General features: G+C 47.8%; 1 protein-coding gene across 2 annotated transcripts in view; it reads right to left on the bottom strand.

Moving 5' to 3' along the window:
• LOC143784260 (putative methyltransferase DDB_G0268948) overlaps nucleotides 1-24,549 on the bottom strand; it is a 122,755-nt gene that overhangs the window by 79,551 nt on the left and 18,655 nt on the right. For both annotated transcript variants that reach the window (XM_077272287.1, XM_077272288.1), the window contains exon 2: nucleotides 11,413-11,568. In XM_077272287.1, the coding sequence (XP_077128402.1) occupies nucleotides 11,413-11,523 (111 nt within the window). In that variant the 5' untranslated portion in view covers nucleotides 11,524-11,568. The remainder of the gene's footprint in view (nucleotides 1-11,412; nucleotides 11,569-24,549) is intronic.

Below are 24,549 nucleotides of genomic sequence, written 5' to 3'. Positions count from 1 at the left end.
TGCCATCAAGCAGGAGAGCGATGTGTGGTTTGTGCCAGCGAATCTCCAGCCAGGCATGGTAGTGTGTGATAATGGCCGAAATCTGGTGGCAGCTCTGGGCCTCGGCAACCTCACTCACATCCCATGTCTGGCACATGTGCTCAATTTGGTCGTGCAGAGCTTTTTGAGGGACTATCCGGATCTTGATGCACTGCTGCACAAGGTCCGCCTAGAGTGTGCTCACTTGCGGCGTTCCAGCACGGCAAAAGCGCGCATTGCGGCTCTGCAGCGCCGACACCGCCTGCCGGAACATCGCATCATATGTGACCTACCTACCAGGTGGAATTCCACGTTACATATGTTGGAGCGGTTGTGTGAGCAGCAGCAAGCTGTAATGGAGTACCAGCTGCTTCAGGCGCAAAAAAGTCGCAGTCAGCGCCGTACAGACTTCACAACCACAGAGTGGGCCACTATGAATGACGTCTGCCAGGTTTTGCGTCCCTTTGATTATTCCACGCGGATGGCGAGTGCAGATGATGCACTAGTCAGCATGACTGTCCCCCTTATCTGCCTGCTTGAAAAATCACTGCAAGCGCTAAGGGATGATGTTGTGGAAGAGGTGGAGGATGAGGATTCACCATTTCCATCATCTTCTGGACAGTCAGCGCCACGTGGTTCCTCACAAACGCGTAGGCAGGGGACCGTTTGTGAGGAGGATGAGGAGGAGTCAATGGAGGAGGAAGACATCCGTCCAGAGGAGGGAGTTACACAATTGTCCAGTACTCAGTGTGTACAGCGAGGGTGGGGTGATGACGAGCGGGCAGAGATCACGCCTCCAGCAGGGGACAGCGTTTCTTGGGCAGTTGGCAGTCTGCAGCACATGGTGGATTACATGCTGCAGTGCCTGAGAAACGACCGCCGCATCGCCCACATTCTCAACATGTCTGATTATTGGGTGTTCACCCTCCTCGATCCTCGCTACCGGGACAACGTAGAAAGCCTCATCACACCGTTGAACCGGGAGCGAAAAATGCGGGAGTACCAAGACACACTGGTCAATTCCATCATCTTCTCCATTCCAACTGAGAGAAGTGCTGCTAGTGCATTCCAAAGCAGCTCAGTGCGTCCAGGCCGTGGTGGAGGCTCTGCACAAAGAGGGAGCAGAAGCAGTGCCTCTGCCCAAGGCAAGACCAGTATGGCCGAACTGTGGCACAGTTTTCTGTGCCCGCCACAAAAGTCTACACCATCACAGACGGCTCCAGTCAGCAGGAGGCAACGGTTCCGTCAGATGGTGACAGACTACATGTCTTGCCCTCTTGCTGTACTCCCAGACGGCTCTTCCCCTTTCAAGTTTTGGGTCTCAAAGCTGGATACATGGCCAGAGCTAAGCCAGTATGCATTGGAGGTGCTGTCTTGCCCTGCGGCCAGTGTATTATCGGAACGTGTCTTTAGTGCTGCAGGTGGTGTACTAACTGACCGTCGCATGCGACTATCCTCCGATAACGTTGACCGGCTTACTTTCCTGAAAATGAACAAGGCCTGGATCTCGCCGGAATTTGCCACTCCTCCTCCTGATTGAATAATTAGGTCACTGTATACGTTATCCAGGTCTCCTGTTGTGTTCATCTTTCTACCACCTGAACTTAAATTCCTGGGCTCCAACACCGCCAGTTGAGGCTCAGACGTGCCGTCTGCACAGTCAAAACATACGACCCAGTGTTATTGGGTTTCAGTAACGTCAGCTGATCCCCAGCTGTGTAGCCGGCAATGTGTCATGCGACCGCCACGCTGACACAACAACTGAAATGTAAGGGAATCTGTCCCCCCCCCCCCAAGGCGTTTGTTACTGAAAGAGCCACCTTGTGCAGCAGTAATGCTGCCCAAGGAAAAGGTAGCTATTTTTGTTTAGCTCCTTGCACACGCAGAACTTAACACTTATAAAATGTGTCCACTGATACCGTAAAACCGTCCCGGAGGTGGGACTTTCCTTCGTAATGTGACGCAGCCCAGCCGTCATTCCTACCCCCCCGGCGCCGCGCACCGGCTCCTCAGCGTTGTTTTATTCCGTCCAGGAGCCTGCGCTGTTATGTTATCCCGTGGCCAGGCACACTTAGCGCTGCCCGTCTTCTGGCATCATTTGGTGTCTGGATGGCTGCGCCTGTGCGGCCGCGCTGGCAGAGAGCCCGCCTCGCAGTGTCTTCTGATTTAATCCCACTGGGGGCCTGGGATCCATGGACATGTGCAGTGCATATCTGAACCTCCACCTCTCACTCATTTCCCTATGGCTTCTTCAGACTGTTCGGTGTCAGCTGGTCCCTAACAGCATGCCACGGCCGTGACACCGCACAGTCTGAAGAAGCCATAGGGAGATGAGTGAGAGGTGGAGGTTCAGATATGCACTGCGCATGTCCATGGATCCCAGGCCCCCAGTGGGATTAAATCAGAAGACACTGCGAGGCGGGCTCTCTGCCAGCGCGGCCGCACAGGCGCAGCCATCCAGACACCAAATGATGCCAGAAGACGGGCAGCGCTAAGTGTGCCTGGCCACGGGATAACATAACAGCGCAGGCTCCTGGACGGAATAAAACAACGCTGAGGAGCCGGTGCGCGGCGCCGGGGGGGTAGGAATGACGGCTGGGCTGCGTCACATTACGAAGGAAAGTCCCACCTCCGGGACGGTTTTACGGTTGCAGGGGACACATTTTATAAGTGTTTAGTTCTGTGTTTGCAAGGAGCATGATGAAAAGAGCCACCTTTTCCTTTTGCATCTTTTGTGCTGCACAAGCTGGCTCTTTCAGCTACAAACGCCTTGGGGGGGGTTAAAGGTTCCCTTTCGACTTTCTCAGGCTTCGGCCTACATTGTGTTCCTCTGCTTTTCCACCTGTCCCTGGGCTCCAACACCGCTAGTTGTTGCCTGGTAGTGCTGTACGCACAGTCCCAACAGTCGCTCCTCTGTTATTGGGGTTCAGTAACGTCAGCTGTTCCCCTGCTGTGTGTGTGGCAATCCCTCCTACCTCCTCCAACCTCCTCCTCCTCCACCTGTCCCTGGGCTCCAACACCGCCAGTTGCCGTCCAGAAGTGCTGTACGCACAGTCAACAGTCCCTCCTCTGTTATTGGGGTTCAGTAACGTCAGCTGTTCCCCTGCTGTGTGTGTGGCAATCCCTCCTACCTCCTCCAACCTCCTCCTCCTCCACCTGTCCCTGGGCTCCAACACCGCCAGTTGCCGTCCAGAAGTGCTGTACGCACAGTCAACAGTCCCTCCTCTGTTATTGGGGTTCAGTAACGTCAGCTGTTCCCCTGCTGTGTGTGTGGCAATCCCTCCTACCTCCTCCAACCTCCTCCTCCTCCACCTGTCCCTGGGCTCCAACACCGCCAGTTGCCGTCCAGAAGTGCTGTACGCACAGTCAACAGTCCCTCCTCTGTTATTGGGGTTCAGTAACGTCAGCTGTTCCCCTGCTGTGTGTGTGGCAATCCCTCCTACCTCCTCCAACCTCCTCCTCCTCCACCTGTCCCTGGGCTCCAACACCGCCAGTTGCCGTCCAGAAGTGCTGTACGCACAGTCAACAGTCCCTCCTCTGTTATTGGGGTTCAGTAACGTCAGCTGTTCCCCTGCTGTGTGTGTGGCAATCCCTCCTACCTCCTCCAACCTCCTCCTCCTCCACCTGTCCCTGGGCTCCAACACCGCCAGTTGCCGTCCAGAAGTGCTGTACGCACAGTCAACAGTCCCTCCTCTGTTATTGGGGTTCAGTAACGTCAGCTGTTCCCCTGCTGTGTGTGTGGCAATCCCTCCTACCTCCTCCTACCTCCTCCTCCTCCACCTGTCCCTGGGCTCCAACACCGCCAGTTGCCGTCCAGAAGTGCTGTACGCACAGTCAACAGTCCCTCCTCTGTTATTGGGGTTCAGTAACGTCAGCTGTTCCCCTGCTGTGTGTGTGGCAATCCCTCCTACCTCCTCCAACCTCCTCCTCCTCCACCTGTCCCTGGGCTCCAACACCGCCAGTTGCCGTCCAGAAGTGCTGTACGCACAGTCAACAGTCCCTCCTCTGTTATTGGGGTTCAGTAACGTCAGCTGTTCCCCTGCTGTGTGTGTGGCAATCCCTCCTACCTCCTCCTACCTCCTCCTCCTCCACCTGTCCCTGGGCTCCAACACCGCCAGTTGCCGTCCAGAAGTGCTGTACGCACAGTCAACAGTCCCTCCTCTGTTATTGGGGTTCAGTAACGTCAGCTGTTCCCCTGCTGTGTGTGTGGCAATCCCTCCTACCTCCTCCTACCTCCTCCAACCTCCTCCTCCTCCACCTGTCCCTGGGCTCCAACACCGCCAGTTGCCGTCCAGAAGTGCTGTACGCACAGTCAACAGTCCCTCCTCTGTTATTGGGGTTCAGTAACGTCAGCTGTTCCCCTGCTGTGTGTGTGGCAATCCCTCCTACCTCCTCCTACCTCCTCCAACCTCCTCCTCCTCCACCTGTCCCTGGGCTCCAACACCGCCAGTTGCCGTCCAGAAGTGCTGTACGCACAGTCAACAGTCCCTCCTCTGTTATTGGGGTTCAGTAACGTCAGCTGTTCCCCTGCTGTGTGTGTGGCAATCCCTCCTACCTCCTCCAACCTCCTCCTCCTCCACCTGTCCCTGGGCTCCAACACCGCCAGTTGCCGTCCAGAAGTGCTGTACGCACAGTCAACAGTCCCTCCTCTGTTATTGGGGTTCAGTAACGTCAGCTGTTCCCCTGCTGTGTGTGTGGCAATCCCTCCTACCTCCTCCTACCTCCTCCTCCTCCACCTGTCCCTGGGCTCCAACACCGCCAGTTGCCGTCCAGAAGTGCTGTACGCACAGTCAACAGTCCCTCCTCTGTTATTGGGGTTCAGTAACGTCAGCTGTTCCCCTGCTGTGTGTGTGGCAATCCCTCCTACCTCCTCCTACCTCCTCCAACCTCCTCCTCCTCCACCTGTCCCTGGGCTCCAACACCGCCAGTTGCCGTCCAGAAGTGCTGTACGCACAGTCAACAGTCCCTCCTCTGTTATTGGGGTTCAGTAACGTCAGCTGTTCCCCTGCTGTGTGTGTGGCAATCCCTCCTACCTCCTCCAACCTCCTCCTCCTCCACCTGTCCCTGGGCTCCAACACCGCCAGTTGCCGTCCAGAAGTGCTGTACGCACAGTCAACAGTCCCTCCTCTGTTATTGGGGTTCAGTAACGTCAGCTGTTCCCCTGCTGTGTGTGTGGCAATCCCTCCTACCTCCTCCAACCTCCTCCTCCTCCACCTGTCCCTGGGCTCCAACACCGCCAGTTGCCGTCCAGAAGTGCTGTACGCACAGTCAACAGTCCCTCCTCTGTTATTGGGGTTCAGTAACGTCAGCTGTTCCCCTGCTGTGTGTGTGGCAATCCCTCCTACCTCCTCCTACCTCCTCCAACCTCCTCCTCCTCCACGTGTCCCTGGGCTCCAACACCGCTAGTTGCCGTCCAGAAGTGCTGTACGCACAGAGCCAAACACCTCGCCAATGTGTTAGTGGGGTTCAGCACCGCCAGCTGTTCCCCTGCTGTGTATACGGCAACGTGTACTGCGACCGCCACGCAGACACAACAAGTTAAATGTAAGGGAACCTGACCCCCCCCCCCCCCCAGGCGTTTGTTACTGAAGGAGCCACCTTGTGCAGCAGTAATGATGATGCAAAGGGAAAAAGTGCCTCTTTTCGTGATGCTCCTTGCACATGCTGAACCAAACACTTATGAAATGTGTCCCCACACAGCGTTACACCGTCCGGTAGGTGGAACTTTCCTTTGTCGTGTGACGCAGCACAGCCATCATTTTTACCCCCTTGGCGCCGTGCGCCCCCTCCTCAGCGTTGTTTGAATCTGTCCCGGAGCCTGCGCTGTTAGGTTAGCCCTTGGCCATGCACACATGTTGCGCTGCCCGTCTTCTGACCTCATTTGGTGTCAGGCTGGCTGCGCCTGTGCGGGTGCGCTGGCCGAGATCCCGCCTCGCAGTGTCGTCTAATGTAATCCCACCGCGGGCCTGTGATCCGTGCCCGTGCGCAGTGCATATCCTCTCCTCTCACTCCCCTCCCTACGGCTTCTTCAGACTGTGCGATGTCAGCTGGTCCCTAATAGCATGCCACGGCCGTGACACCGCACAGTCTGAAAAAGCCGTAGGGAGGGGAGTGAGAGGAGAGGATATGCACTGCGCACGGGCACGGATCACAGGCCCGCGGTGGGATTACATGAGACGACACTGCGAGGCGGGATCTCGGCCAGCGCACCCGCACAGGCGCAGCCAGCCTGACACCAAATGAGGTCAGAAGACGGGCAGCGCAACATGTGTGCATAGCCATGGGCTAACCTAACAGCGCAGGCTCCGGGACAGATTCAAACAACGCTGAGGAGGGGGCGAACGGCGACAAGGGGGTAAAAATGATGGCTGTGCTGCGTCACACGACAAAGGAAAGTTCCACCTACCGGACGGTTTAACGCTGTGTGGGGACACATTTCATAAATGTTAGGTTCCGCATGTACAAGGACCATAATTAAAAGAGCTAAGTTTACCTTTTCCAGCATTAGTGCTGTACACAATGGCTCTTTCAGCTACAAACGCCTGGGGGGGGGGGGGGTTAAAGGTTTCCTTTCAACTTGCTCGAGTGCAGGCTTCGGCCTACACTCCGCTCCCCCTGCTCCTCCTGCTGACCCTGGGCTCTAACACCGCCAGTTTTTGCCCAGATGTGCTAGCTGCACAGAGAAAAACACCAGCCAATGTGTCAGTGGGGTCCAGCACCGCCAGCTGTTCCCCTGCTGTGTAGCCGGCAACGTGTCCTGTGACCGCCACGCAGACACAAGAACTGAAATTGAAGGGAACCTGTCCCCCCTCCCCCAGGTGTTTCTATGTTTTACAGCTACCTTGAACAGCAGTAATGCTGCATGTGTTCAAGGTGGCTCAGAAACTTATTCTCCTTGCCCATGTTGAAGTGAACACGTCTAAAATGTGTCCTCTGTGACCATTAAAACGTCCCTCAGGTGTGATTTGACTTTGTATTGACACACGCAACAAGCTCCTTGGTAACGCTGCCCGTCTTCTGGCATCATTGTTTGGCTGGCTGCGCTTCTGCGGCCGCCCTGACCCACACAACAGCCCTCGTTGTCTTATTTAATGGGACTGCGAGGGTGTGATTGATGGGCAGGATCAGTGCATCAGTTCGCCTGTCCCTCCTCTCCTTCCGCCTTCTTCGGACTGTGCGGCTTCATGGCCGTGGCATGCGATAAGGGATCAGATGACGCCGCACAGTCTGAAGCGGGTGTAAGGACCCGAGTGTGAGAGGCCAACATATGTGCTGCGCCAGGCCCTGAATCCCAGCCCCGCAGTGTTTTAACAATGTTAAGACACTGCGGGGCTGGGATTCATGGTCATCGCGAACCGCACCGGCCGACATTACATGATGCCAGAAGATGGGCAGCGCTAACGGCGCTAGGCCAGGGGATAACACGACAGCGCAGACTCCTGTACAGCAAATAACAACGCTCGGGAGGCTGCACCCAGCACCAAGGTGGGATTCTTGACACCTGTGCTGCGTCTCATTACAAAGGGAACTCTCGCCTCCATTACACAGTTTGACTGTATAAAGGGCTAAATGTTATACGTGTTCCATTCAGCGTGTGCAAGGAGAAAAATTACAAGAGCAACCTTTGACTTGCGCAGCACTGCTGCTGCATAAGCTGTGGCTCTTCTACTTTGTAACCCCTGAGGGGGGGTTAAAGGTGACTTTTGAAATCGGTTCAATTAGGCTTCGGCCTACACTCTGCTCCACCTGCAGAGCCCGGGCTCCAACAACGCTAGTTGCTGTCCGGAAGTGCTGGCTGCACAGAGCCAAACACCTCGCCAATGTGTCAGTGGGGTCCAGCACCGCCAGCTGTTCCCCTGCTGTGTAGCCGGCAACGTGTCCTGCAAAAGCCACGCAGACACAACACACCCAAAGCTGCCGCCTGTGCAGGCTTCGGCCTACACTCCCCTCCCCCTGCTCCTCCTCCTCCTGCTCCTCCTCCTGCTGTCCCTGGGCTCTAACACACCGCCAGTTTTTGCCCAGATGTGCTAGCTGCACAGAGAAAAACACCAGCCAATGTGTCAGTGGGGTCCAGCACCGCCAGCTGTTCCCCTGCTGTGCAGCCGGCAACGTGTCCTGCAAAAGCCACGCAGACACAAGAACTGAAATTGAAGGGAACCTGTCCCCCCTCCCCCAGGCGTTTTTACGTTATCCAGCCACCTTGTACAGCGGTAATGCTGCATGTGTGCAAGGTGGCTCAGAAACGTATTCTCCTCGCACATGTGGAACTGAAAACACGTCTGCAATGTGTCCTCTGTGTGACCATTTAACCGTCCCGGTGGTGTGACTTTCCTTTGTAATGACACGCTGCAACCCCCTTGGTAGCGCTGCCCGTCTTCTGGCATCATTGTTTGGCTGCCTGCGCCTCTGCGGCCGCCCTGACCCACACAACGCCCCTCGGTGTCTTATTTATTGGGACTGCGAGGGTGTGATTGATGGGCAGGATCAGTGCATCAGTTCGCCTGTCCCTCCTCTCCTTCCGCCTTCTTCGGACTGTGCGGCTTCATGGCCGTGGCATGCGATAAGGGATCAGATGACGCCGCACAGTCTGAAGCGGGTGTAAGGACCCGAGTGTGAGAGGCCAACATATGTGCTGCGCCAGGCCCTGAATCCCAGCCCCGCAGTGTTTTAACAATGTTAAGACACTGCGGGGCTGGGATTCATGGTCATCGCGAACCGCACCGGCCGACATTACATGATGCCAGAAGATGGGCAGCGCTAACGGCGCTAGGCCAGGGGATAACACGACAGCGCAGACTCCTGTACAGCAAATAACAACGCTCAGGAGGCTGCACCCAGCACCAAGGTGGGATTCTTGACATCTGTGCTGCGTCTCATTACAAAGGGAACTCGCGCCTCCAACACAGTTTGACTGTATAAAGGGCTAAATGTTATACGTGTTTCATTCAGCGTGTGCAAGGAGCGAAATTAAAAGAGCAACCTTTGACTTGTGCAGCACTACTGCTGCATAAGCTGTGGCTCTTCTACTTTCTAACCCCTGAGGGGGGGTTAAAGGTTACCTTTGAAATTGGTTCAAGTAGGCTTCGGCCTACACTCTGCTCCCCCTGCAGAGCCCGGGCTACAACACCGCTCGTTGCTGTCCGGAAGTGCTGGCTGCACAGAGCCAAACACCTCGCCAATGTGTCAGTGGGGTCCAGCACCGCCAGCTGTTCCCCTGCTGTGCAGCCGGCAACGTGTCCTGCAAAAGCCACGCAGACACTTGCTCTTGTACCTTCTGCTCCACATCCTGGTTCCAGTACCGTCAGCTGGTTCCGGGCAGAGCCTTTGGCTTAGGTGCCTCCCTCTGGGTATCCGAGTTCCACCAACGTCAGGTGGTCCTTGGTAGTGCTTTCAGGCACGGGTACCTCCTGCTTAGTAACCGGGTTCCAGTAACGTCAGCTGGTCCTCGGTAGTTCCATTGGCTCTTGGACCTTCGGCTACCCATCCGGGTTCCAGCACCGTCAGCTGGTTCTCGGCAGTGTCTTTTGCTCTTGTACCTTCTGCTCCCCATCCTGGTTCCAGTACCGTCAGCTGGTTCCGGGCAGAGCCTTTGGCTTAGGTGCCTCCCTCTGGGTATCCGAGTTCCACCAACGTCAGGTGGTCCTTGGTAGTGCTTTCAGGCACGGGTACCTCCTGCTTAGTAACCGGGTTCCAGTAACGTCAGCTGGTCCTCGGTAGTTCCATTGGCTCTTGGACCTTCGGGTAGCCATCCGAGTTCCAGTTCCATCAGCTGGTTCTCGGCATTTTCTCAGCCTTCTTGTACCTTCTGCTACATTTCCAAGTTCAAGAGACTAAACACGATGACCCGGAAGAACACCCCTAAGATGACGACGACACCAGAGACGACAACCACCGTGATGACGACGACCCTGGAGACGATGACCCTGAAGACCACCCCGATGACGACGACCCCGGAGACCACCCCGATGACGACGACCCCGGAGACGACGACCCTGGAGACGACGACGACCTGGAAGACCGAGAAGCAGAAGAACAAGAGGCTGCAGAACAAAGAGCAGAAGGACATTAAGCATAACACAAAATATCAGAGCAAAAAAATATTATGTAAATTATAAGCAGAAGAAGACTAAGCAGTGTATGGGGGTGAGTCCGTTCCTCCTCGTGGTGCCCCTGGATAAAGCCTGATGCTGCAGGCCAAACTGAACGCGGACAAATGTAACTGGTTTGTGACAGGCAGAACGGAAGGTGTAATCTTCAAACTTTTATAGATAACAACTACGGGAATGCCTGTCACAAATAAGAATATGATGAAGAAGTTGAATATGATGAAGATAATAGTAAAATAAAAAGAATATGAACAATGTAACCCAAAAAATAATAGGTAGAAGATGAAGAAGAAGATGAATAAGGTGAAGAAGTTGATGTCAAAGAAGCTGATGATGAGGATAATTAAGAAGAAAGCGTGGGAGAAGTAAAAAAGAAGGTGAAGGGCGTGGAAGTAGTGAAACATCAATATCTGACATAAAAAAAAAAAAAAATAACATAGTCAAATTCTTTCTAACGCCGAACTTCATAAAAAAAAATTAAAAATCCTGCTATTCTATTACATTGGGCTAAACCTCTGTCCCTTTAATATCTCCGCCACGTCCCCCAATACATCCTACATTATTCTTAGTTGTTTTCCTTCATGTAGAATGAACCTACAAGTTTATAAAGGGTTTATTTTAATTCCGATATTTTCGTCCCATTGACTTGCATTGGGATCGGGTATCGGTATCGGATTGGATCCGATATTTTGACGGTATCGGCCGATACTTTCCGATACCGATACTTTCCGATATCGGAAAGTATCGCTCAACACTACTTACCATGCAAAGTTTGAAGGAAAGATACCACAGAATAGTTATTTTATGGGAAATAAAAGTGTATTGTAAACAAAACTTGTAACATAAATTGAAAGGTTTCTGTCATATACCACAAATTGGAAATCATGTAATATTTAATTATGTTGCTGTTACATTGCTCTGTAGTAAGGTTTTCCTTCATGTCAGTATTTCCTCACTTCAATTCAGTGTATGTTAGCCATATTAAGAGACTCACGTATTTGCATTTCTGATTCAGAATTGTCTTTTTTTACCTACTGTAATTGCGTATAACTGCAAGAATTCAGCTTGGTAGTAAAACTTCCTGAATCTTCGTATGTGCCTCCTGGAGTTAAATTAAGCTATCTGATGAAATCACTTTACGTGAGTACTAGTATATAGAGACAGCCATAGAAATGGTGTCTCAAGAGCCCCACACTCGCAGCTTAGTTATGGGAGTCATAATAGTTTACCTTATGCATAATATATAAATAGGATTGGAATACTTCACTCAATGGCTTACAATACTTACTTTTCTTTTCACATAAGATAAAACAATATTGGTGATTTCATCAGAGACTGGAAACATATACTTTTGATATTTTAAGGAATATGCCATCTTCTTGAACATGTTGACTAACATGATGATTTGTGCTTGGGTAGATTGTTGCTATTCCGGTGTAAAAAGCTGTTAAAAAATAGAAATATTATTATTGCAGTGTAGGAGTGGATAGCTTTTAACCATTTCAAAAGACTTTATTTTAAAGTTAGATAGGAAAGAAAAGAAAGAGTAGAAATAGTAAAGTCAACAGTTTCACTCTTTATATTAATGAAACTTTAGAAATGAGTGTCTGCTCTATTCAAATACTAAAGATATATTACTAGTACCAACCAAATGTGAGATAAAGTAAAAAACACATTCAGAGATGCACCACATATGGAACAAGTACCAACAAAAAGGAATGAAAGTGCCAACTAAGTCTCCTACAATATAAAGTTTATTGAAAAATATTAAAACAATAATAAAAAATGAAGGAACGAAATAAAACAGAGTGCCAAAAAACGGGGAAACATGAGTGTACTATACACAAGTATATGTAAATGGTAATGAGACTCATAACAAATACACAAACACCAGTATGTTTACCCTGAAAACTCTCCATTGTACTAAATAAGATGGTATATGCTAAAGAGTGGGAGATGTATAAGGATTCGGAACAGAAATCGTACTTATATCCAGTGAGGCATCTTGGTCAAGTAGCCGTATAGTGATGAACCCCCAGCCCCAACGCACGTTTCATCCAAGGCTTCGTCAGTGTTTCTCAGCCTGGACAGTCACATCTTGGCAGCGTCCTGGTTGAAAATTATTTATTCCCCAGATATGGATTATTGCATGGAACAGGTGAGGGATATTGATGTGTTTTTTTATTTTTGTTTTAATGCAGGAGACAAGGGATTCAGTGGAATTAGATGTGAGTATAACTGTTTGTTATTTTTAAATAAAAATGGAAAAGTGTATTTTGTTTTATTTTTAATAAAGGACTTTATACTTGCTGTGTCTCTATTTACCATATAATTATAGAATTAGTAATGAAGAGGTGTCTTATAGACACCTCTCCATTACCAAGCCATGGGGTTGGTGTCACCAAATAATAAAAAGGTGATATCAACCCCTCTTGCCACTGCTACAGGTGACAAATACTCAAGAAAAATGGCAGCAACAACATGTCAAAATTCTATATACAAATTGTACCTTATGCCCAATAATGTTTTACTGCTATAACTATGACTGGACTATAGTTGTGGACTGATCCCTCATAAACTTGAACCAAGGGGGGAATGTGGAAACCACACACAAAAAATGCAATCCAATATGTCAATAGTAAAAGTAATACTTTATTAGAGTTACAAATAATCCACAAGTACATGACAGGAACAAAGAGCATAAAATGCAGCCATTAAGACACCTGTAACTGTTGAAATGGACGCCTCAGCCCAAGAGGAAAGCAGACAGATTAACAGAGTAATACTATCAGGCATAACTGTAATTCATTAAAATCATCCACCCCATATTGTGTATCTATCATATTTCACCAGAGCGTAAGTTACTTTACACGTGCAGCATTGCGCTAAACAGATTCTGAGAAGATCACTGGTGTGGGGTTAGAGCAGCGGAACTGCCGTATTATGCATACCAAGCAGTAAGTGCCATAATGTGCATATTTACCTCAAGTGAGTGACACAAATAGGCATGCAGGGCTGATGCATCACCCCGACGCGCGTCTCGGATGTCCTTCGTCAGGGGCAATGGCAAAATACGCAGAACCGGAGATATAAATATCCGCCGGACCGGAAGTGACAGAGCCACAGACCGGAAGTGACGCATTCGCTGCCATAGCAACCCGGGACTCGAGGCAGCGTCGGTGCCATGCATGGGAGGAGTACGGTACAAGCACCATAGCAACCTCTCACACATACAGATGCCGAAAGCAGCCAGGAGTCACGGGGCAGGGCACGAATACGTACGAGTCCGCCGCAGTGTCACAGGAGGTAAAAAGGGTGTAAACTAACATCATACAATAATGACGAAAGCACATATTATATTGCTATATATATTATTTCAGCTCACTACTGGCCATATAATATACTTTAAATACTAGCATGTATGGAAATTATGACTGCATAAAATGTTAAACACGTTGTCAATCATGCAGATCTATCCATAATCATGAGACCACTATATATCGTGCTGACATGCCTATAACACCATTATCTAGCATATCCGATTACCAATAACCATAATTGGAGTAAATATGTTACTCAATCTAACGGTAATCAAACATATATTGTCAAATCAGAAGAAATATTAAGGAAATGGTATACACACATGTTCTTTTATACATGAGTCAAAATGGGAGAGGTCAGAACAATGATGGCTTCTCGTATAACGGAAACCATACTCTATATGTACAACTAAATACAATGGTTTCCAGACATATTAGTAATAGTCACCCCTCCAACCCCCAATGTGACATTGTAACCCATCCTTTCCCATGCAAACATATGTGGCCATACAGATCAACATTCTAATGCATTTACTATATTCAAAGAGATAAGTGGAATATCTTTCAGGAGTAAAGCATCCACACCCATTAGCCTTGAAAACCCGGTCCAAAAGAACAAAAGAAAAATCTGAAGAATAGAAGACATGTATACAAAACATCAAACAAAGCAAGATTTCCAGCTCCAGGACGTAAATATAAAAATATTAAATCTTTATTCCATACTTTAAAATAGCAAAGACTGACAAAAAAAACGGAGAAAAGATCACACGGCAGTCATAACTGAATGCGTTTCGAACACTAGGTTCTTAGTCCTCAGTACAAAGAGAGGCAGGTCACATTTCCTTATGTGAAACCTCCACAGGTGAAGGAATAATTAACACACCCAAGAAAATAAAAAAAGTGAATTTAAAATCCAAATCTGGAACAGCAAAATAACCAAGGAAATAACAGTAGCAAAAGAATGACAAGTAACAAAAACAAGAAAAAATAACAAATACATGGACAATTGTTAAAATACATGGAGAAAAAAAAACCAGGAATACATAAGATCAATCAATATTAGTAAAATAGCATAATTTCCTTTCTGAGATTTAATCCTAAAGGGGCCCTAGAATTAAGATTTAAAATCCAATTCCATATCAGTGATGGAAGATTTAAGAGACACAACATCCTTATTTAAATTGCTCCTGATTTTAGACAGTTCTTCATTTTCATATTTGATGATAAGTTGCATCAAACGATTAGAGCAGTCAGATAAAATTATATTCCATTCCTTTACAAAATCCTCGCTATAGACTGTGGTGGGAATTTTCTTAATGCGTAGACCTCTTGGAATGATGTTTTGAGATAAATAATTTTCAAGAGTAGTCTGATCCCACCATATGCAGGTCTCGTTTAAGGATAATTTTACAATGTTGAGCATTACATTTAGAATGTCTGGAGAAATGTCTGTATTATTATTCACTGATTGAAACACCAATGAAGCACGTTTGTTTCTGGAGGAGTCTATAAACAACTACATGTATAAAGAGGAAAAAAAAAAAAAAGCTATAAAAATGAACTCATAAAAATTGGGACTGTCGTAATGAAAGACAATAAATATTGTTATTTTGAATATTCAGGTTCAAATCACTCCAGGTTATTGAGAGCCCTTTGTTACCACAGTTCGAAGTTATTTATAATTCCTTATTTAGGATAAAAGGGAGCACGAAAAAAGCAGAACAAAGTCAGAAAAAAAACAGAAGTATTCAGCTCACCCATGAAAGTCCAAAAGCTGTGGTTATAGCATCCGAGCAGGGAAAAGACGTCTCTGCTGTGACGTGGATGAAGCACCAAACAAAGCAAGATTTCCAGCTCCAGGACGTAAATATAAAAATATTAAAACTTTATTCCATACTTTAAAATAGCAAAGGCTGACAAAAAAACGGAGAAAAGATCACATGGCAGTCAATTCCTCCAATTGGTTGTCCACAAAAGGCTTCTTCAGATTTGGATCACTTCCATGTAAAACGTGCGCTTATGTTAAAAAAACCACATCATTCTTCTGCGCTAAAAAACAAAAAAACTTTTTAATCAAAAATTATTTGAATTGTAACTCAGACTACGTGATCTACATTATAGAATGCACAGATTGTAATTTACTTTACGTTGGGTCCACAATACGGAAATTAAAGGAGAGATTTCGGGAGCATCTAAATGACATTGTACAGCCCACTATTAGACATGTTTCCAATGCGTCTAACCATTTTATAAAAGATCACAATAGACGCACCTCATCCTTAAAAATCTATGCAATTGAACAGATTTATAAAAACATGCGAGGTGGGGACAGAGAGCAAACATTACGAGACAGGGAAGCCTTTTGGATTTTAAATCTTAATTCTAGGGCCCCTTTAGGATTAAATCTCAGAAAGGAAATCATGCTATTTTAGGCTGGTTTCATACTTGCTTTTTGATCTGCAGCGTTTGTACCGAAAAAAACGCATGCGTTTTTTCCCCTATATTTAACATTAAAAACGCATGCGTTTTTTTGCATGCGTTTTGATGCGTTTGAGGACGCATGCGTTTTTTCTATGCTTGCGTTTTTTTGCGGAAATGCAACATGTAGTAATTTCCAGAGGCGTTTTTTTGCCGCAAAAAAACACATACTTTTTTTGCGGCAAAAAAACGTATTGCTGTCTATGTAAACGCATGCGTTTTTAAGCATATGCGTTTGCTTGCGTTAAAAACGCATGCGTTTTTATAGAAAAAAACAAGAATACACACTGACAAGCCACCCCCCACCATCAAGGTGATAAAGGGATCCAAACCCTAACCCTAACCCTAACCCTGACAAGCCACCCCCCACCATCAAGGTGATAAAGGGATCCAAACCCTACCCCTAACCCTACCCCTAACCCTAACACTATGACAGTCAGTACTCTACGAGTTTATATTTTTAGTACTCTATAGCAATACCGTATATCTTGGGGTGTCCACATTGAACAAAGCTTTTTATTAGAAGAATGTCCTGGTCACCAGGTCAACATAATAGCCAATTCCTATGGATCCCTAGGGGTAGGGGTAGGGGTAGGGTTAGGGGTAGAGTTAGGGTTTGGATCCCTAGGGTTAGGGTTAGGGTTAAGGTTAGGGTTAGGGGTAGGGTTAGGGTTTGGATCCCTAGGGTTAGGGTTAGGGGTAGGGTTAGGGCTAGGGCTTGGATCCCTTTATCACCTTGATGGTGGGGGGTGGCTTATCAGTGACCTGGCGACCAGGACATTGTTCTAATAAAAAGCTACCCCTAACCCTAACCCAAACCCAAACCCTAGGGATCCAAACCCTAACCCTACCCCTAACACTAACCCTAGGGATCCTAACCCTAACCCTTACCCTAACCCTAACCCTAGCTATTTCTATTTATAGTGGGTTTTCTAGTTAATTTTGATGATTGGCAGCTGTCACACACTTCTCTGCATGCGTTTCAAAAATGCAAACGCATGAAAAAACGCATGTAAATGCGTCAAAACGCCGTGTTTTTTTACCGCATACAAAAACGCATGCGTCTAAAAAAACGCAGCGTTTGCACACGTTTACATGCGTTTTTTCACCACATGCGTTTTTTTTTAAACGCAAGTGTGAAACCAGCCTTACTAATATTGATTGATCTTATGTATTCCTGTTTTTTTTTCTCCATGTATTTTAACAATTGTCCATGTATTTGTTATTTTTTCTTGTTTTTGTTACTTGTCATTCTTTTGCTACTGTTATTTCCTTGGTTATTTTGCTGTTCTAGATTTGGATTTTAAATTCACTTTTTTTCTTGGGTGTGTTAATTATTCCTTCACCTGTGGAGGTTTCACATAAGGAAATGTGACCTGCCTCTCTTTGTACTGAGGACTAAGAACCTCGTGTTCGAAACGCGTTCAGTTATGACTGCCATGTGATCTTTTCTCCTTTTTTTTTGTCAGCCTTTGCTATTTTAAAGTATGGAATAAAGTTTTAATATTTTTATATTTACGTCCTGGAGCTGGAAATCTTGCTTTGTTTGGTGCTTCATCCACGTCACAGCGGAGATGTCTTATCCCTGCTCGGATGCTATAACCACAGCTTTTGGACTTTCATGGGTGAGTTGAATACTTCTGTTTTTTTCTGACTATGTATACAAAACACCTAAAATGTAAAGAAAACAAAGAAGAAAAGTAATTAAAACCGGCTAAAATCAATATAGCACAGGTGTCAACGGGTGCATAGACACACAGCAGACAGCAATCAAAGAAATGAGGGAAAATTCAAATTTTTATTTAGACCATGTGGATGGACTGTATTAATGGTCCAAATCCAGCGTGCTTCCAGTTGGACCAGATGTTGGGTGGTCTTCCCACCACATATGCCTACCTCCAATACATTGACCCTTGACCCTAAAGCCTCTACTATCACTTTGATGGTGTAATTTAAAATGTTTGGGTATGGTCTTTAAAGTTGTAATATCATCCTCATTCGCTGCAGCCTGAATGCCCAATACGTGCTCCCTGACCCGGACCTTAGGTTGGTGCGTAGTGAGTCCCACATAGATCAGGGAGCACAGGCAGGTGGCATAATATATCACATTTCTCGTTGTGCACTTAATGGGTTTCCGTATTGTGTAGTTTTTCAAACCACGGGAGTCCATAAACGAATCACTTCGATCGATTTTAGCACAGACCGATTATATGCCCTTTTGATAGACCGATGACTATACCCCCGCTCCCGAAACCTTCTTTTGAGGTCACCGTCTTGTTCCTCATATTCCCCGTCTGTCGAACATATCTGACGGAGACGGAGGAACTGCCCTATTGGTACTTAGTTGACCATGTGTGAGGGATGAGAGGAGGAAGCATGCAGCAACATGTTCGAAGAGGTGGGTTTTCTATAAATCCCTGTCTGGATCATCCCCATTTAGTCACTTTTTAACATAACGTCCAGAAACTCAATTTTGTTCTGGTCGTATGTAAAAGTCAGTCGTATGTTCTGGTCATTACTGTTCAACATTTGCATGAAATTCTGAAGGGAATCAGAGGTTTCCTGCCAGAACATGAGGATGTTTTTCTATGTACCGCGTCCAGAGTAGTACGCGGTCCATAGACCCCAGCTGATCTGACAGGAAGAGGTCCCTCTCCCACAGACCCAGGAACAGAATAGCATAGGAGGGCGCAAAGGCCGCCCCCATGGCTGTTCCCTAGATCTGTAGGAAGAAGGACCCCTTGAAAACAAAAAAATTGTGGGTCAAAGTAAAATCCAATAATTCCAATATAAAGGCTCTCATCCCCACAGAAATGTTAGATGCTGTCAGGAAGAATTCGACGACCACCATGTCTTATATTGGTGTATAGTGACTACGTCAGCCGTCACCAACAAGGTATCAGCATCAAGGGATAGGCCATCAACTTGCTGAAGTAGTTGGTTAGTGTCTTTTAGGAAGGAAGGTAATTCCTCAACCAGAGGTTATAGCATAGAATCTATCCAACGGTTGATGCCCTCCAAGTAATTTCCCCGACCCGATATAATCGGGCGACCTGGTGGAATATCCTTGTTTTTGTGGATCTTAGGGAGGAGATAAAACATGGGTATTGTGGGTTCCACCACAGTCAGAGCGGTAACCAGCTCCTTGGTGATGGTCCCCGATGTGGTGGCCCTCGACAGAATCTCCCTGAGTTGTTGACTGAAAGAAGACAAGGGGTTAAATGTAATTTGCTTGTAACAGGTCTTATTCTGAAGTTGACGAAATGCCTCCTTTTCATACATGGCTGTAGGCCACACCACGATATTGCCCCCTTTGTCTGCTGGTTTAATAACCACCTCAGGGAGATTCTGTAGATGTTTCAAACGTACCCATTCTTCTCTAGTCAAATTGTCATGATGTATATGATGTGGAATCCATAGCAACTCATTAGTTACCAGTTTCAGGGCAAGATGGAAGAGCTGGTGTTAGGTGTCGAGTTCCCACCGCTGCACAGGGGGAATCTCGAACCATGTCCGCTGCGGTCTCCCATTCTCCTCCAGCTGCAGTGGAGCCTGCTCAGCAGAGGCGTCGATCCCAGCATCTAGCTCAAGCAGATACTGTGCGCTTGGTTACTGCTGCCTTTCCAGCCTCAGCCTTTGTAACCAGCGGCGAGCAGACGTTCCAGGGACTAAGTCCTGCTTTTATTCTACTGAGCATGCCCACGGGACGACCTCTCATTGGAGGTCGGGGGTCACATGCTCAGGTCCTGTAGCGGCTCCGTTTGACCACTAGGAAGATCCCTGAGAACTATAAAAAGTTTGCATGGCCACTCAGCCATGCGCTAGTATAAATCAGAAATCATGTGTGTGGATGTATGACTGAATCTGGTGAAAACTCCTAATCATCCCCATCCCTAGTGTTGTTGAAAGTACTTTGGTGATTGAGCTGCTTAGCGCCAGACTGTGCCATCCAGCACTAGGCACAAGTACACAGCGTCAATTAGCAGCGACCGCCTGTGCAGCGCCTTGCGCAACTAGTGTGCTTTTCTGGCCCTAGTTAGGGTGGTTAATGGCGTCTGCCAGAGCGGCACTGTACGCACTCAGTGTGGTAAATCATTATTTAGGTTTTTCCTGGCACCGCAGTTGTGGCGCTGAGCGCTAGAGGTCTAGAGGGACTCTATCCCCGTGTCCTTGGGGCAGAGTCCTGTGACCCAATACTTGCGTTCTCTCTGCGGAATTGCAGCCCTGTGATGCAACAGGGTTCGCTTCCTATACACCGGGTGAAGCTAACCCATGTGTGTTCACATAATACCGCCATATAATGTCTGCCATTACCTAGCAGCAGGTGTCATCTCTGCATGGTGGACCCCGGGCTGCGAATGCACCTTATACCATCCTTAGAATTACAGTATTTGGTGCGTTCTGTCAGCCCTACCTTTATACTAGCGCCAGAGTCTGGTTAGTAATGGCAGACGATCAGCCGCTACAGCGGTACATCCAGCAGCTGGAGGGTAGGTTGGCGGATCTTGAGCACACAACTTTGGCTATGGATGTTACCGCAGTTGCTGTTCAGGCTGCTAGCGTAGCTGCAGCCAGTTTGTCCACTGCCACCCCTGCTCCATTATCCTGTTTCCCATTGCCAGATAAGTTTGCTGGCGACAGTAAGCTGTGTCGGGTGTCATGATTCTCAATGGCGAGAGAACATAGTCCAGCATATATGAGAACTAGCTCTTGGAAGATGGAAACTATACTGACCATGAACTAAACCTGCCGCACAACTAGAAGTGGCCGGGTAGCATGCCTACGTTTTTTAACCCTAGATGCCCAGCGCCAGCCGGAGAACTACCTAATCCTAGCAGAGGAAAAGACAGTCCTGGCTCACCTCTAGAGAAATTTTCCCAAAAGGCAGACAGAGGCCCCCACATATATTGGCGGTGATTTTAGATGAAATGACAAACGTAGTATGAAAATAGGTTTAGCAAAATCGAGGTCCGCTTTCTAGATAGCAGGAAGACAGAAAGGACACTTTCATGGTCAGCAGAAAACCCTATCAAAACACCATCCAGAAATTCCTTTAAGACTCTAGCATTAACTCATAACACCAGAGTGGCAATTTCTGATCACAAGAGCTTTCCAGACACAGTAACGAAACAGCAGCTGTGAACAGGAACAAAATGCAAAAACACACAAGGACAAAAGTCCAACTTAGCTGGGAGTTGTCTAGTAGCAGGAACAAGCACAGAAGGCTTCTGATTACATTGTTGACCGGCAAGAAACTGACAGAGGAGCAAGGTTATATAGCGACTCTCACATCCTGATAGGAGCAGGTGAACAGAGGGGATGATGCACACAAGTTCAATTCCACAAGTGGCCACCGGGGGAGCCCAGAATCCAATTTCACAACAGTACCCCCCCCCTCAAGGAGGGGGCACCGAACCCTCACCAGAACCACCAGGGCGATCAGGATGAGCCCTATGAAAGGCACGGACAAGATCGGAGGCATGAACATCAGAGGCAGTGACCCAAGAATTATCCTCCTGACCGTATCCCTTCCATTTGACCAGATACTGGAGTCTCCGTCTGGAAACACGAGAGTCTAAGATCTTTTCCACAACGTACTCCAACTCACCCTCAACCAACACCGGAGCAGGAGGCTCAACGGAAGGCACAACCGGTACCTCATACCTGCGCAACAATGACCGATGAAAAACATTATGAATCGAAAAGGATGCAGGGAGGTCCAAACGGAAGGACACAGGGTTAAGAATCTCCAATATCTTGTACGGGCCGATGAACCGAGGCTTAAACTTAGGAGAAGAAACCCTCATAGGGACAAAACGAGAAGACAACCACACCAAGTCCCCAACACAAAGCCGAGGACCAACACGACGACGGCGGTTGGCAAAAAGCTGAGTCTTCTCCTGGGACAACTTCAAATTGTCCACCACCTGCCCCCAAATCTGATGCAACCTCTCCACCACAGCATCCACTCCAGGACAATCCGAAGATTCCACTTGACCGGAGGAAAATCGAGGATGAAACCCCAAATTACAGAAAAACGGGGACACCAAGGTGGCAGAGCTGGCCCGATTATTGAGGGCGAACTCCGCCAAAGGCAAAAAAGCAACCCAATCATCCTGATCCGCAGACACAAAACACCTCAAATATGTCTCCAAGGTCTGATTAGTCCGCTCGGTCTGGCCATTAGTCTGAGGATGGAAAGCAGACGAAAAAGACAAATCTATGCCCATCCTAGCACAGAATGCCCGCCAAAATCTAGACACGAATTGGGTCCCTCTGTCAGAAACGATATTCTCAGGAATACCATGCAAACGAACAACATTTTGAAAAAACAGAGGAACCAACTCGGAAGAAGAAGGCAACTTAGGCAAGGGAACCAGATGGACCATCTTAGAGAAACGGTCACACACCACCCAGATGACAGACATCTTCTGAGAAACAGGCAGATCCGAAATAAAATCCATCGAGATGTGCGTCCAAGGCCTCTTCGGGATAGGCAAGGGCAACAACAATCCACTAGCCCGAGAACAACAAGGCTTGGCCCGAGCACAAACGTCACAAGACTGCACAAAGCCTCGCACATCTCGTGACAGGGAAGGCCACCAGAAGGACCTTGCCACCAAATCCCTGGTACCAAAGATTCCAGGATGACCTGCCAACGCAGAAGAATGAACCTCAGAGCTGACTCTACTGGTCCAATCATCAGGAACAAACAGTCTACCAGGTGGGCAACGATCAGGTCTATCCGCCTGAAACTCCTGCAAGGCCCGCCGCAGGTCTGGAGAAACGGCAGACAATATCACTCCATCTTTAAGGATACCTGTGGGCTCAGAATTACCAGGGGAGTCAGGCTCAAAACTCCTAGAAAGGGCATCCGCCTTAACATTCTTAGAACCCGGTAGGTACGACACCACAAAATTAAACCGAGAGAAAAACAACGACCAGCGCGCCTGTCTAGGATTCAGGCGCCTGGCAGACTCAAGGTAAATTAAATTTTTGTGGTCAGTCAATACCACCACCTGATGTCTGGCCCCCTCAAGCCAGTGACGCCACTCCTCAAAAGCCCACTTCATGGCCAAAAGCTCCCGATTCCCAATATCATAATTCCGCTCGGCGGGCGAAAATTTACGGGAAAAAAAAGCACAAGGTCTCATCACGGAGCAGTCGGAACTTCTCTGCGACAACACCGCCCCAGCTCCGATTTCAGAAGCGTCGACCTCAACCTGAAAAGGAAGAGCAACATCAGGCTGACGCAACACTGGGGCGGAAGAAAAGCGGCGCTTGAGCTCCCGAAAGGCCTCCACAGCATCAGGGGACCAATCAGCAACATCAGCACCCTTCTTAGTCAAATCAGTCAATGGTTTTACAACATCAGAAAAACCAGCAATAAATCGACGATAAAAGTTAGCAAAGCCCAAAAATTTCTGAAGACTCTTAAGAGAAGAGGGTTGCGTCCAATCACCAATAGCCTGAACCTTGACAGGATCCATCTCGATGGAAGAGGGGGAAAAAATGTATCCCAAGAAAGAAATCTTTTGAACCCCAAAAACACACTTAGAACCCTTCACACACAAGGAATTAGACCGCAAAACCTGAAAAACCCTCCTGACCTGCTGGACATGAGAGTCCCAGTCATCCGAAAAAATCAGAATATCATCCAGATACACAATCATAAATTTATCCAAATAATCGCGGAAAATGTCATGCATAAAGGACTGGAAGACTGAAGGGGCATTTGAAAGACCAAAAGGCATCACCAAATACTCAAAATGGCCCTCGGGCGTATTAAATGCGGTTTTCCACTCATCCCCCTGCTTGATTCGCACCAAATTATACGCCCCACGGAGATCAATCTTAGAGAACCACTTGGCCCCCTTTATACGAGCAAACAAATCAGTAAGCAGTGGTAACGGATATTGATATTTAACCGTGATTTTATTCAAAAGTCGATAATCAATACACGGCCTCAAAGAGCCGTCTTTCTTAGACACAAAGAAAAAACCGGCTCCTAAGGGAGATGACGAAGGACGAATATGTCCCTTTTCCAAGGACTCCTTTATATATTCTCGCATAGCAGCGTGTTCAGGCACAGACAGATTAAATAAACGACCCTTAGGGTATTTACTACCCGGAATCAAGTCTATGGCACAATCGCACTCCCGGTGCGGAGGTAGTGAACCAACCTTGGGTTCTTCAAAAACGTCACGAAAGTCAGACAAGAATTCAGGAATCTCAGAGGGAATAGATGATGAAATGGAAACCAAAGGTACGTCCCCATGAGTTCCTTTACATCCCCAGCTTAACACAGACATAGCTCTCCAGTCGAGGACTGGGTTATGAGATTGCAGCCATGGCAATCCCAGCACCAAAACATCATGTAGATTATACAGCACCAGAAAGCGAATAACCTCCTGGTTATCCGGATTAACACGCATAGTCACTTGTGTCCAGTATTGTGGTTTATTACTAGCCAATGGGGTGGAGTCAATCCCTTTCAGAGGTATCGGAGCCTCCAGTGGCTCCAAATCAAACCCACAGCGTTTGGCAAAGGACCAATCCATAAGACTCAAAGCAGCGCCAGAGTCGACATAGGCGTCCGCGGTAATAGATGACAAAGAACAAATCAG

This window comes from Ranitomeya variabilis, chromosome 7 (genome assembly GCF_051348905.1).
Source record: "Ranitomeya variabilis isolate aRanVar5 chromosome 7, aRanVar5.hap1, whole genome shotgun sequence".
Classification (NCBI taxonomy): domain Eukaryota; kingdom Metazoa; phylum Chordata; class Amphibia; order Anura; family Dendrobatidae; genus Ranitomeya; species Ranitomeya variabilis.
The sequence above is the reverse complement of the archived record's forward strand: the minus strand, read 5'-3'. Positions and strand labels throughout refer to the sequence as shown.